Source organism: Diadema antillarum, unplaced genomic scaffold, assembly GCF_040938485.1.
Source record: "Diadema antillarum isolate AM-2024a unplaced genomic scaffold, OU_Dant_1.0 seq00000486_RagTag, whole genome shotgun sequence".
Classification (NCBI taxonomy): domain Eukaryota; kingdom Metazoa; phylum Echinodermata; class Echinoidea; order Diadematoida; family Diadematidae; genus Diadema; species Diadema antillarum.
The window spans coordinates 713,262-725,037 of NW_027271449.1; the positions used below are offsets into that span (position 1 = coordinate 713,262).

An 11,776-nucleotide genomic window follows, 5' to 3' on the forward strand; every position below is an offset into this window, starting at 1 on the left:
AAAGCTTATGTCTCTTCTATCTTATCACGCCAAAAAAAAAAAAAAAAAAAATCTGAAAATGCTTTATGCTAAAGTATTAAAGCACCACCCACTTTTATACAGGACTTGAAAATAAGGTTGCGCAGGAATTGGCTATCCACTTTAATAGGGTGAAGTGAAAGTGTGTGTAAGTGTGTGAGACGTGTTGAAATTCTTGGAGGAGTCTAACACTGTCATAGGTTCATCCCTAGGTATTTTGCTCTACTTTAATTCATTCATCCCACATTTCGCTTGCCCAAAACTCTACTACTTTCTTGCGGGGGATCTTGGAGGTACAGGTTTATGCTACTCCACCAGCCAAAATAAAATGAATGGATAGTTTCCTTCAAGTCCTTTACAAAGGTGGGCAGGCTCACCCGAGCACGAACATTCTATAAAAAAATTTTTGTTTTTTGTTTTTTTGGTTTTTTTATGTCGAAATTTGTTAAAAATTAAGGGGCTATCATACAAGTAGAGTATCGTTCTTTTTTGGACACCCATTGTCATTACTATAAAGAGAACTGTAAATTGAGAGCAAACTAGGGTGGTTCTAATAAGCCACTATTTCCGCCACAGTATTCATTTATTTTGCTCGATGCAAGGAGCTTTTGGTGAAGATTATATCGGTGTACATGTTACTTCAAACGCAATATCCATCCTTAATTTCATCTTGAATCCCAGTAACTAGTCATTTTTTTTTATAGGTTTACGTGTTCCTGTTGACTTGAATAAACAAACTGTGACGTATTCTTGATTGCGTTACGAACATAACAATAGATTATTTTACTTTCTGAAGACCATGTTTTCTTGATACCACGGACGGAATAATATTGCATGTCTTTACGAAACGTACCTGTTTTGGCAGTTGAAGCATTCGGGTGTGACAGCATGTTTCTGTCATCAGCAGTTAATAGTTCGTATTGTCTTCTTTTTTTTCGACTTTTTTTTTCATTGTTTTCCCATCCTACGTTCAGGATTAAACTTGCGCGTTGTTGACGTCACTTACAGCACTAGCAAGCATACAGCACGAATCCTATAAATGCTTCATAATGTAGAAAAAAAAAATCATGAATATGTCTTCATCGGTCGCCTAGCTATCAACGTGACCAATTCTTTGATTCGCCTGTCTATGACATTGAGGGCGTCCTCTATCCCTCGGCGCCCACCCGCCTCTGTCCAGAAGACCTTGTCGATGAACAGCGACTGGAGCAGACGTTGTCTCACGAGACCAGAGTGAAGGAAGACGAGGTTTTCGCGGGAAATTCTGGTTGCCGGAAGGTGGGAGAGAGAAGACCGGTAGGAAAATCAATGGATGTATTAAGGAGGGAAGGTAGTTATTATTAAGATCAATTGTACGAACAGCTTTGAATATGTTAGATAAGACTGAGTGTGCTGCAGCAGTAGTTTCGTCTTCGCATGATTTTCTTTTCAGGTTTAAATTTTCTAATGACATTTAGTATCGCATTGCTTGGTCCAATAGGGTATGCAACACCAGAAACAATATAGATCATAGCATTATAGATGATAATTTTGTAGCAACGGTAACAATACTATTCGAAGAATACATTTAATACCACACCAGAGTATACGTCTCAATACATGCAATTACCAAAAGTGCCTTCAGTTACAATGGTATCTTGGAAGGAAGGAAAAATCATAGAAGTCGATGGAGGAGAGAAAAATCATTTTTTTTTCTTCAACTAAGATCAAAGGAACCTACTAAAAAGCTGCAGGATGCATTCTACAGTTTCTTAGGGGAATTAGAGACAGACTGGGGGAAGATTACAGAACTCAATCATGACTGAGTTCTGTATGTTTCACCGTAAATATTCATCACTGAATGATACACGCCAAAAATTAAAATAACATTAACAACAACACAAGAAAAAACATGTAGGCCTATACACACATACATATAAACGTACCGATAATTTACATCACATTCACTAATGAATATTACCTTTACTTCATTATAATGGAGAACCATTATTGTTGTTCCATTATGATGAGTATATTATGCTCATCGCTCCCCACTTGATCGGGGGAAATTCTCTTCTTCATCTGTTTGGGTTCGGTTGAAATTCAAACAAGTTTGATAATACCGTCTATGGCCTAACTTGTGTTTGATGGAAGTACCCCCTCCCCACAAAAAAGAAAAGAAATAAAGAAAGGGTTTCATTCATTGACGCAGCTGTCAATACATGATAATCGATGCCCTCTTTCATTCGTCTCGTTTGGGTTTATTCTGTACTTCTCATGCTACAGGGCAAAAACAAAAACAAAAACAAAGACTCGAATCGCGACAAAAATATTGGAAAGATATTAACCAGATATTAAACACACCTTTTCAATCTCTCTATTCGGTGATCGTCTGTACCGTCATAGTTACCAGCCTCGCGGAAGATTTGTACCGGCGAACCTTCCGCTTCCGCACAGGGAAACTCTGCGCTTCCCTCATGAAACTCCTGTGAACGTTGAGGGCGCCGCGTATTGCCGGAGTTCCCATTCCATGCTAGCACATTCGTCTCACAGTTTGATATCTGTTGTTCAAGAAAAGAAAACAAAACAAAACAAATATTAACTTAAAGTCTATGTTCAGTAATTCTTATCAAATCTTGTTTGTTCCGGTGGAAATAAGCCTGTCTGCTGTGTAAGAGAGTTGAATGGATATTCATATTTCACATTATACATCATGAAACAGGGAATGCATCTTTGATAGAAAATCCCTTTAAGTAGGCCCCAACAGGATAAAAAAAAAAAGAATTGGAGAGAGATAGCACGATAACGTCATTTTTCATTAAAGCCATTGTTCTGTTAAATTTCATAATTTGAAGATTATTTGAGACCTAACCGTCAAACTATCGAAAAGTGTCATAACAGAGACTCCAAATTGACTTTGAGGTAATTGATCTTAAAGGTCGGGTCATCATAACATTGGTGGAAAACCGAATTACAAACCTCTTTCTTTCAAAAGATATTACAAATACCTTTAACAGAAAACAAAAGATGGACAGCTTCTCGACTTTATCCGGAGGGACTTCCAAATTTGTCGATGTCGCCCGAGTCAATGGCTTGTTATCATGGTCTTCCAGCTCAGCGGGGTTCCAGTTTATGCCTCTAGGTAGATCTGACGTCACGCCCAGTGCGACAGTTCGTACCAGTCGATCTGCCGCGATCTGTGAACTCGCATTCTGCACCTCCCGCGATCCCATGACATGTCGCGGCGCGGTGGGGTGCCCTGTCCCAACCCGAAGCTCGCGGGCAACCGTCGGTGGAGTGACGTTCAAGCCAATTACCCGGTCCAAATGGAATGCCACGACCAGCCCGAGATCGGCGCGGCACCATGCCGGTTGACAAGTCGACGTCCTGGCAAGCTCGCATTCCGCGCTCAGATCAGATTTCTCGCCAGCGTAACTGGCCAGACGCTCGATTTCAGTATTCGACACCAGGGCGAGATGATTATTGCGGCTGACATGGCTTACGGTTGTCGAATTCTCAACCTGTCGCCTGCCCAAAATCCACGAACCTGCCAAGGCGTTCATGACTTCTACATCCCGACTGTCAAGCCAGCTCGGCTGGCTGTAGAAACGAATTTTCTGATCCGAATAAACCTCAATAATAGGGCGATCCATCACAGCTCTCAAAGTGCGCTCTAATTCCGCGACATGCTCACCGTTAATTCTGCTGCCTTGCGGATTTAAGTCGGCAGCAGAACGCAATTTAGGTTTCGACTCTCGCAAGAATGGAAGAACAATTTCCCGCATTTCCAAACGTCCGGTCTTAATCTCTTGTTTTCTCACGCGAACGCTTTCTCTTAAAGCATCGATTTGTTGGCGATTAGCACCAGTCCTCTTCAGCACACTACTCCTATTTTGTGCACCTGCCGTGTACAGGGCTTTCTTTCGCGTCATGTTTCCGTCTATTTTCCTATCAAAATGTTCTTGCCCTGCTGAGTCACTAGCAACCGCCTCTCGCCTGCTCGGCGTCTCACCAAGAGGCCTCCTGTTCGAAGGCTTCCGTGTGATGTAGGTAATCAGTGGTTCCCTCTCATCATTGCTCCTCGGGTCATTTGCCAAATGAATGGCCACGCCCTTCCCCTCCTGGTATCGCTCATTCAAGTCTTCATACCACTTGTTGATGCTGGCCACGCGATCGCGGAATAACGCTGCCTTATCCCGGCGGCTGTTCGCCGTCCCTGAATCCAGCGTGGCACCACCGCCACGTTCATGGCCTGATCGCGAGTTGACATCCTCGACCATGGCCCAGTGAAAGGCAGTGTTGGTGATGACCAGGATTCCGACGACGGCGAAGATCCGTCGAGTGGGACAATGGTGACGGTCGAAGAAACGAAGCGAGCGTCGAGGCCACATCTGGAAGTAGAATGCAAGAATTCGGAAAGATTAACCGATGCACAAAGAAAGATTGTCTATTCCTTAAATTCGTAAACAAACAAAAACAAACAAACAAACAAACAAACAAATACTGTCGTCTTCTTCAAAACTTTGATTATTATACAAGAACAAACTGTCGTCATATATCCCTATATAGGACCCCGGCCAAAATCTCGTAAAACCATATCCTAACAATAAACACATTCATTTGGAGATTTTCATAGAGAAAAGCACCAAAATCATACCATCGTGAACCACATGTGACCTTATAGACAGTCTGGTCTTTTGCTTTGACACTTGACTTTGACGTAGAAAAAGCGACCATCATGCATGGCACTATATAGTATCAATGATAAGTAGTTGCCCTCCCTCTGACAGCAGAACGTGTTAATACAATTTGCTGTTCCCATACAGGTGTGTAAAGGTGTGTCAAAGAAATCTAGCACCTCTGACAATAGAATAATGCGCATCAATGCTCAAGGGGATAAATTCCACCTGAATGACTGTTGCCTTTGAAAGCAGTCCATATTCCACTGTTCAGTTTCTATATTGCCAGGCTATTCAGAGTAAATGAAATACATTCAGGGACAATACGCACTTACTTTTGGTCACATCATGGTAGTGCTCTGGTTCACTCTAAATCATAGAAATGCTAAGAAATTTTACTTTATCTTTATATTGCGTATTTCAGAGAAATATACCCACTTATGGAGCTAAAAAACGACAAACTGTTTCCCAAATGTAATACACTACAGAGGCGAGTGATTACACACAAAAGAACAAACAAAGTCACCCGCTTATATAGTGCCAGTCCTTCTTCTGCATAATTTCTCAGGTAATTATTTGCAAATTTGGTTATACAACACATTTTGATAATGGAATCAATGTACACATTTATGTTTTCTCCTTTGAATCATCTGCATTGTAGTACGCTGATGTTTTCTAAGATATTACTGGAATGAAATCTGATTCATGTTTGAAATTATGTTGAACTAAAAAAAGTAAATCAAATAGATAAAAAAAGGTAAAAACCCCGTTAATTGCGATCCCAATCCTCGAAATAAGCTTGAATTAAAGAGAAGCATAATTGGACGTGCTGATTCTTTTTTTAATAAATCCTATTTATCGTTATTGTTCTACAGCAGTCTCGGACTAGCTCATGGTCAATTCAGAACAATCTGCTAATCTGCCGAACTTGTCAATGACGTCTCTAACGCTAAAAGAAAATGTGATTTACGCTCGACTTCACAAGGAGGTTGTGGATATCAAGAACAGAATTTCGGATAACGAAACTTATAGTGGATAAATTGAATTCATTCATTATTTCAAAGCAGGATACAGTATGTAGTTGAAGGTTTTCTTTTTTCAATGCTTCATGACAGTTAGAAACTTCGGCGAAATTTGATTTGTTTCAATGCTCGTAGTTTAGATTGAGCTAGTTACCTTGAGTTTCGAGAAACGTCGACTGGTTACGTTCGACCGAACGAGATCTCTGAACAGGTGGATTTTCCCTCTCTGTTTTGTCCCATTCTCAATCAGGAAGTCGAATGATTAACGTTCTGCCTTACTCCTTGTTGATGCGTTAAGGAGCAACATCATGGTTTCATTCCTTCCGGTCCGCACACCATCCCCTCTTCTTTCCTCTCCTCTCCTTCTCATCGTCAACTGAAATCATCCAAACGCTCTTCATCTGTCTGTGGCCGTCACATTCTGTTTCTTCGCTTAACTCGCTAATAACAGGGAGGTTTTTGCTAAGAATGGGTAGTCTCACATCACCGCAACTTGAAATTGGAAGTTCTTTCACGACGGTCCCGTTTCCCAGTGGTGGCATCCCCTCGGTTCGTCTCCAGTAGATCGATCTGTAAATGTGCTGATTGCTATCTTTTGTCGCTCTTTTTCATCTTTCCACAGATAAAGAGTGATGGTATGGAGTTATGGATCGGCGATGTGAAATGTTCCGTTCTGAAGTGAACAAAAGACAAACGACAAAGGCGTGAACATTAACATCACAGTAAATCATGTGGATGTGCTGTTCCCAGCAAGCGTTCCAATGAATAAAGTGCTTGACTGAAGCTGAGGAAACATACATTATTCAATGCGATTAACTTCTTCAAGGGAGCCACATTCCAAGAAGATGCACTCAGCTAGAAACTATTCTCAAAAACCAAACGCAGACACGCCTTCCACCGCACCGAGAGAATCATGATTTTTTGCTCAATGTTAGAGAAATAATCGAATAGCCTGCCTTGCTACGTCTGCGCCTTACGAGGACATTGCGATGAAATCTTGTTAAACAAAAATCGGAGTAAGCCCGCGTCTGCTCTCCCTCCCCTGGAATCGCGTGCTTGCTGCAGCTTCCTTCGTGAGCCCCGATCTGTCAGATTTCCTATGAGGAAGGAACAACACGTGCTTGACAACGTTAGCACGGATTGAGAACAGCAGTTAGGGAAACAAGAAATACAAATGTTATAGAGAGGACATAACGAAAACACCGACGGGGATCAGAGATGGAGGAAGAATAAGAGAAGAGAAAAGCAAGATCAATCTGTCAACGCCTCCGAACAACATTGGCGCAATAATGACGGCGTATTTCCTGCCGGTCTCGGTCACGTCTGAACGGAAAGAGCTACACCGCGCGCAGGATTGCCATTAGAACACGCCGGGTGGCGGCGGACCGAAGTTCACGGACATTAGGTGTGCGTGACTGAAATTTCGGCACAACGTCTACTCGCCATGTCTTCACATCCCCATTGTTTTCTCATTCAATTCTTAAGTTTTTGTTCTCTTGTACGTCTTACTGACTTCTGTTTCTCATCTTGCATTGTGCAAATTACGCCATTTTGCTTTCATTGCGATCTTCGCTATGATTGGTCAGGCAAATAGAACAGAGCAATGATAAAAAAAAGAAACCACAAATCAAAAGAGTTATTAAGTTGCGTTCTTCGCTTCTGTTTTTTAGAGGGAGATTATTCATGCCTCGTATATGATAGTACAAAGGACATGATTTTGTGAGTATTGATACATAAAACGGTACACACTATAGCCATTGCTAGCATGATGTGACAAGTGTAATTTTGTCACAAAATTACGAAAAATTAAATCAACAGATTGTGTTGATTGTTATCATACCAAAAAGTGTTATAAATAAACCTTGTAAATTTTCTCTCCCACAATAGCATCGGAATATCTAGAGAAAATTTTCAACAGGAATATTGCAAATAATTTTGAGGGATCTAAAGAGTCAAGACAGTTATGTAAAGTTTAGATACCTTCAGAACCACATTCGCTCCTCTGACTTTGGTGTATAGACATGCAAACACATGCAAACACAAACGAAGAAAAAAAAGATTTATAATTTCAAGTGACACATAGAGCTTTTCTGAGACAATCAATGCCAAATGATGTAACCAGCGAAATTATTTCTCGTGTACATCATATTAATAAGTCAACATATTGTAGACCAACGCTGCGACTGGGGAGGAGTGTCTGAACAATAATTTAATGACAATCGGTATATAGGCCCTACATGCAGGGCCAATCAGTATTCAGTATCACAGACACTGAAACGATGTTGCAAAGACTAACAAGCATTTATTCGCATAAAGGAAAGACCTTCGTTGTATTATCATTACGGCGATGAAACTAGTCTTACTCATTCAAAACAAACCAAAGCAAAATAGAAAGTCAAAACCATACATGAACATTACAAAAACAGAACAAGTAACACTTCCACAGCCCTATAAGCATGTTGTATTTTGTATGAATTGCCTTGATCTAAGTGGTATGCCAATATTGTCCCGATGTTTGCTCTGCATCCAAAACCCAGATACGTGTGAAGAGAGCTTAGGTCGAATGGGATATGCTCTACATATTTTCACGAAAGATGGCGGCGTGTTAACTCGCTCTAGATTAGCACCCAATGTTGTTCGTGACATTGAGGACATTCTTAAAGGAGAGTCACGTTAGGTAAAAACAAATCTTAGATCAAGCACGGCCATGAATGAAAAAAAAACCCGACAACAACTCTCTTGGCTTAATTGGATGAACAACAGGAAAATAATTGGTTCGATGTACATTCTTTTGGTCATAATTTGTGTTATACCGCTGGCTCGCTTTTGTCTTCAAACTGACAAATGTTATGTTGCATTTTCCCGTAAATGTGAGGGTATTTTTATTCTCCAACTCAATTTGAGATGCATTTTGTGGGGGGGGGGGGGGGGGGGAATCTTCAGACTGAAAGGATCCGGGTTAATAAATTCTTGAAAATGTAAAATGACGAAACAATCAGATAACCATGACGTCACATGGTTATAATTGAAATATATGAATTATTTCATGTTAACTGATGAACTGCCATTCAAATAGACAGTAAACGTTATCACATTTTGTTTGACTAGAGTCGTGCTTTCTCTCTCTCTCTCTCTCTCTCTCTGCAGTTCGTCACGGCTTCATGTTCTATTATCCATGATGTATCATGCTCCTTTAAGTTCATGTATACTCGGAGGCCTCCCCTTGGAGAAACTGCGTCGTTATGACAACTGCCAACAGGTGGAACAGGTTGCGAACTGAGTCGGGCACTGGACGGTTTGGTTGATATATGGAGACAGAAAAGAGACCGACTTGCCTCTGTAAATAAAGAAGCAAAGTCGTTTTCCTTGATTTTGACTTTTTCTTTGATCTCCCTGTCGGGTCAAACATTAGTTTGTAGCGAGGGCACTCTTTTACAAATAACCCTTTGATACAATTTGCCAGGATGGATCGCTTGGCGTTACGAGAGATTGCGGTCATATAGAAGCCGCAGCAAAGGCATCGAAACTTCAAACCCATGACTATAGCTAGATGCTAAAGATCATCACAGTGCTTGAGAGGAATGATGAACATGATCAAGAACGTGATCGTTAAATAAAAATGATTTGTCTTGTCATGTGTCAAATGGGTTCTGGTGCATTTACTGACACGTCCGTACTGTTCGCCAACATTTGAATACACGTATAATGATTAAAACAAAACTATACAGAGCGTTCGTGTATTTTTCAACCGTATTATTGCTCATTTTAGAACTATGAATTCAATTATTTATCCTATTGTCATTTTTTCAAATCGAAAACATGATTTCCTCAGTATCATTAATATCTATCATCACAACATATACGTTCAATTCCACTTATACTGGCGCCAAAGGAGATGTGATAGATGTCACGTGTGTGAAAGCGTCTGTCTTTCATCAACCTGTTTTATTTTATCCTCGCAGCATTAAGTGTCAAGAGGCACATAGTACCTGCGGCGCAGGTGGATTTTATTCCTTTCGTTTATCCACCCTCCCCATCTTTTTCTTGTTTTAAGGAGACATCCCTAGTTCTGAAAAATGATGAAAACTTCCGCTCTCCCAGGCATGTGCCAGATCCTATACCTCCAATTGGTTTCGCCTTCTCTGTTCTGTTATCTAAAAGCTTGCATTGATATATCCTCCACGTTCCATGGCGAGCCAGACAGATTTCATTTTTTCGATAGAACTTTGGAAAGGGTAGTAGATGTCACTTTTGGAAAAATACGTGACAAACTAAGAATACAAATAACATTTTAAACAACTTACTACCAACAGGCTAATTCAGCCATCAGAGCTGTTATGCCTTATATATATATATATATATATATATATATATATATATATATATATATATATTTATATACATACAAACATACATGTATTCCAAAGCATTCCAACTTTCTCTTCCTCGGGGACACATTTTCTTCGTAAATTTTTTCGTACGTGGTTCTGTAAAGTCTCCATTATGTCGGTTGGTTGCAAATGATGCGGAACGTCGGGTGAAAAGTGCAACCCAACACGGTGTTTAATTGACGCAGAATGTCACGGGGTTTGCAGACGATGGGTAAAAAAAGAAGAAGAAAGAAGTACTAGTTTACCTCCTTGGTAAAAACACGTCACTCGACAAACCAACAGAGGCGTAATCAGTTTGATGTTAATTTGCTGCGTGCGGTCCGCGTGACATGTGGGCGAACCTGAACTCTCCGCCGGGGCCGCGGCGAATTCCATGATTGATACCGGGCACGTGACTTTCGCTCGAGGTCACGGCTCGGTTCTTGCAGGCCTAGGTCTTGTTGATTTCTATTTGTTTTGAACGAAAAGGAACTATTTTTCTTTTATGTTTCTATTTTATGACAAGCGGTTACAGTTACGACATTTGTGTTTTCTTTAGTTAGCGTTAACAATAACAACATCATTGGGATCATCGATTCGCGAACTGCTGTGTCGTACGAACTGCTGTGTCATACAGAACATTCTGAACACACTCATTTAACGAAGCAGAATTAATTTCTGATATCATATTCTTTCCTCTTTTTTTAACAGGAGTGACTCTTACGTTCTTTATAGGTATTGTTTACCATTGGGAGCAGTGATTTAAAAATGTTCGAGTTATCACATTTGATGCTTAATGGAGGTCAGTTGTATCACAAAACATCCTACCATATAAAAATTTCACAATAAAGCCTAAAATGTAAGGTGACATCACTATTGTTCTCACTAAACCATAGCTGTAGACGGCATAATAGTCTAGAAACGATTTTATCCTAAGTGTAATTGTTCATATTTTGTATATTTAACAATACTTCGTTGATTATGCTGATTTATTTTTTTCACATTGGTTGTTTCTATCCCTAATTCCCATTTTAGTACTACTTTGAAGTACTGAAGCTGGGTTCTTGTTTCATCTGCAAATGGAAAATAATGCCTTTAAACGAAAACGGAAAATTTAGGGCCTCTATTTTTCCGAATAATTTGTACTCTTGTTTCAGATTTCAGTCTCCCATTGCTGCAGTGCCTGGCAGGGTGAACACTTCAGAAAAATAATCTTACAATATTGATAGGAGAAAGAGAGGGGGCGGCGGAGCGATATTTTTGTACTAAAACGACTTAAAAAGAAAAGGACGCGTCAATAATGTTTCAGCAGTATTAGTGCTTGTCTAGAAATCATATATCTAGAAGTAATCTAATCCAGGGTTTTATGTTTGACGTTCTGTGAAACCGGATATCCCAAGACCAAACAACCGTCGAAACATTGACGCCTGCCAGTAATGTCTGCTCCCCCGTTGAGACAGTCAGCACGTCCACATACGATTTTAAAAAACAAACAAACCAAGAGAAGGAACAGAAGCACACACACACACACACACACACACATACACACACTCGCACGCACGCACATACACACATAAATTAATGAATTAATGCATACATAAATACGTACATAAGATAATATTAAGAGATAGATAAATAAATAAACAATAAATTGCACCCCATAGTATTGGCAAACAGCCTTATAAGCTCTCTTACATGCACCTTAAAT

At 40.2% G+C, this 11,776-nt stretch overlaps 1 protein-coding gene across 1 annotated transcript; it reads right to left on the minus strand.

Moving 5' to 3' along the window:
* Positions 1–837: 837 nt before the first annotated feature.
* Positions 838–4,388, minus strand: LOC139733658 (Golgi-associated kinase 1B-like). Its single transcript, XM_071644471.1, has 3 exons — positions 3,006–4,388; positions 2,362–2,558; positions 838–1,282 (listed from the first exon to the last, which is right to left on the minus strand). Exons 1-3 carry the CDS (start codon positions 4,386–4,388, stop codon positions 1,084–1,086), a joined length of 1,779 nt encoding a protein of 592 aa, XP_071500572.1. The 3' UTR covers positions 838–1,083.
* Between the last annotated feature and the right edge of the window lie 7,388 nt (positions 4,389–11,776).

Excerpts from the sequence above, each read along its gene's own strand:
- LOC139733658 (XM_071644471.1), bottom strand. The coding sequence starts at position 4,388 with ATGTGGCCTCGACGCTCGCTTCGTTTCTTCGACCGTCACCATTGTCCC. Across the intron at positions 2,559-3,005 it reads TCTTTTGTTTTCTGTTAAAG|ATATCAAACTGTGAGACGAA; the intron begins GTATTTGTAATA and ends CTTGAACAACAG. Across the intron at positions 1,283-2,361 it reads CGAATAGAGAGATTGAAAAG|AATTTCCCGCGAAAACCTCG; the intron begins GTGTGTTTAATA and ends TCCGGCAACCAG.